The sequence below is a fragment of the Condylura cristata genome, unplaced genomic scaffold (genome assembly GCF_000260355.1).
Source record: "Condylura cristata isolate star-nosed mole 26May11 unplaced genomic scaffold, ConCri1.0 scaffold00034, whole genome shotgun sequence".
NCBI classification, from domain to species: domain Eukaryota; kingdom Metazoa; phylum Chordata; class Mammalia; order Eulipotyphla; family Talpidae; genus Condylura; species Condylura cristata.
In genome coordinates this window covers 3,541,222-3,542,776 of record NW_004567135.1, presented here as the reverse complement: position 1 = coordinate 3,542,776, position 1,555 = coordinate 3,541,222, and the positions used below count along the sequence as shown (strand labels likewise).

At 39.5% G+C, this 1,555-nt stretch overlaps 1 protein-coding gene across 1 annotated transcript in view; it reads right to left on the bottom strand.

Moving 5' to 3' along the window:
• The window catches only part of LOC101630325 (olfactory receptor 6C2-like), a 5,111-nt gene extending 3,556 nt beyond the window's left edge, over nucleotides 1-1,555 (bottom strand). Inside the window, exon 1 of the mRNA XM_012732293.1 lies at nucleotides 1,471-1,555. Within this exon, the coding sequence (XP_012587747.1) occupies nucleotides 1,471-1,555 (85 nt within the window). The remainder of the gene's footprint in view (nucleotides 1-1,470) is intronic.

The window sequence follows — 1,555 nt, the reverse complement described above, 5'->3', positions numbered from 1 at the left end:
GGGGACTCCGTTTCCCTGACCTGCAACAGGTGTGCAGAAGACACCGACTGGAGCAGTCCTTGGAGAAGCTGACAAAGGTCTCTGGTGGTCACAAAACGCAATTGAGTTTGGGAATTTAAAACAGCCCCGGGGCAGCACCAGTGGGGACGATGTCCTGAGAGAGAAAAGACGCAAGACAGCAAACTTAGTTCAGGTGTAGAAAAACAGGATTTTGAAAAAGCAGAGCCCGTTCTTAACTGCATGCGTAGGCACTGCTTAGGCAAAGCGGTGAGTGGAGTTCAGCCTTCTTCTTTAAAGTGCACACACAGCATATCTAGTATAGAAAATTTCATATGCAAAAATAAAAGTAAACCTGGAGAGAACATCAAGAAACAAGTAGTTTTGTTTTGACAATTTTATTTACTTGAGGTTTTCTTTGTTTGGTTAGTTGGGTAAGATGTCTTAATCATTAATCATTTTTCCACCACACCGCAGGCCTACAGCCCAGCTTTATAAGCATAGATAAATGAATAAATCTTAAAAAGAATAAAAATAATTTTCATGAATTCATTTTCTATTACCAAAAAAACAAGATTTTGCAATGATCTTATAAACAATCTAAAATTAGCAACAAATACAAACTATCCCAACCGTAAGGTGAAAACCATCTTTCTTAATCAAACTACAGTCTCTGTGTTGTTTACATATGTCGATTTCAGTCATCCCTATCATATTCTTAGGTAATTCATTATTTTACTGGGGCTCAAATGCTTTTACTTTACTTGAGTTTTTTTTTTTAACATAAATCTTCATTTTGTGCATTTTTTTCATCTTCGTGTAATCCCGCAGACTTCACATCACAAACTCACCCGTGTGCCATCACTACAGCCCAGTGTAGTGATGTCTGTGGTTTGTAGTTGTTCTTTCTTTCTCATTTTTATTTTATTACAATCGCTTTTCTTTTTCTGATTACTTACACTCTTGCTATGAATGAAACCATCCAGTATTTTTCTTTTTGTTTCTGGCTTTTCACTAAGAATGTAATTTACTTTTTATAACAAAATTGTGGAAAGGGTTAAATTTTTTTTGCACTTTCCGAAATATATGAGCATGCAAACAGAAGAAAAAAAGCGAAACTCCAGAACTTGAAGATTGTTCATTCACCTCATGGCACCATTTCAGGCGTCACGTCTCTCAAATGTCCAATATGGCGCCTCTTAGCCTTAAGACCACCAAGAGTCATGGTCCCTGGGGGCCCACTGGCCAAGCAATGCACTTCCCTGTACCCTATTTTTTGAGTATCTGTAGTTTGTAACATATCACCACAAATTCTAGTGGATTAATCATTTTTCTTCACTCATAGTTCTAGGAAAGGAGGGAGGAAGCTGCACTCATCTCACACAAGTCTCCTTAGTCACAGTCGCTATCAGGAGTTAGATGCACCTGAAAGCTCAACCAAACTAATGTCTGGGAATGTTCTCAGCCACGTACCACAGCAGGAGGGGAGCCGGGGCTGACCAAGTGTCTCCACACAGACGCTCCGCAAAACTACTTCACCCTCCTCATGGCGGGGCAT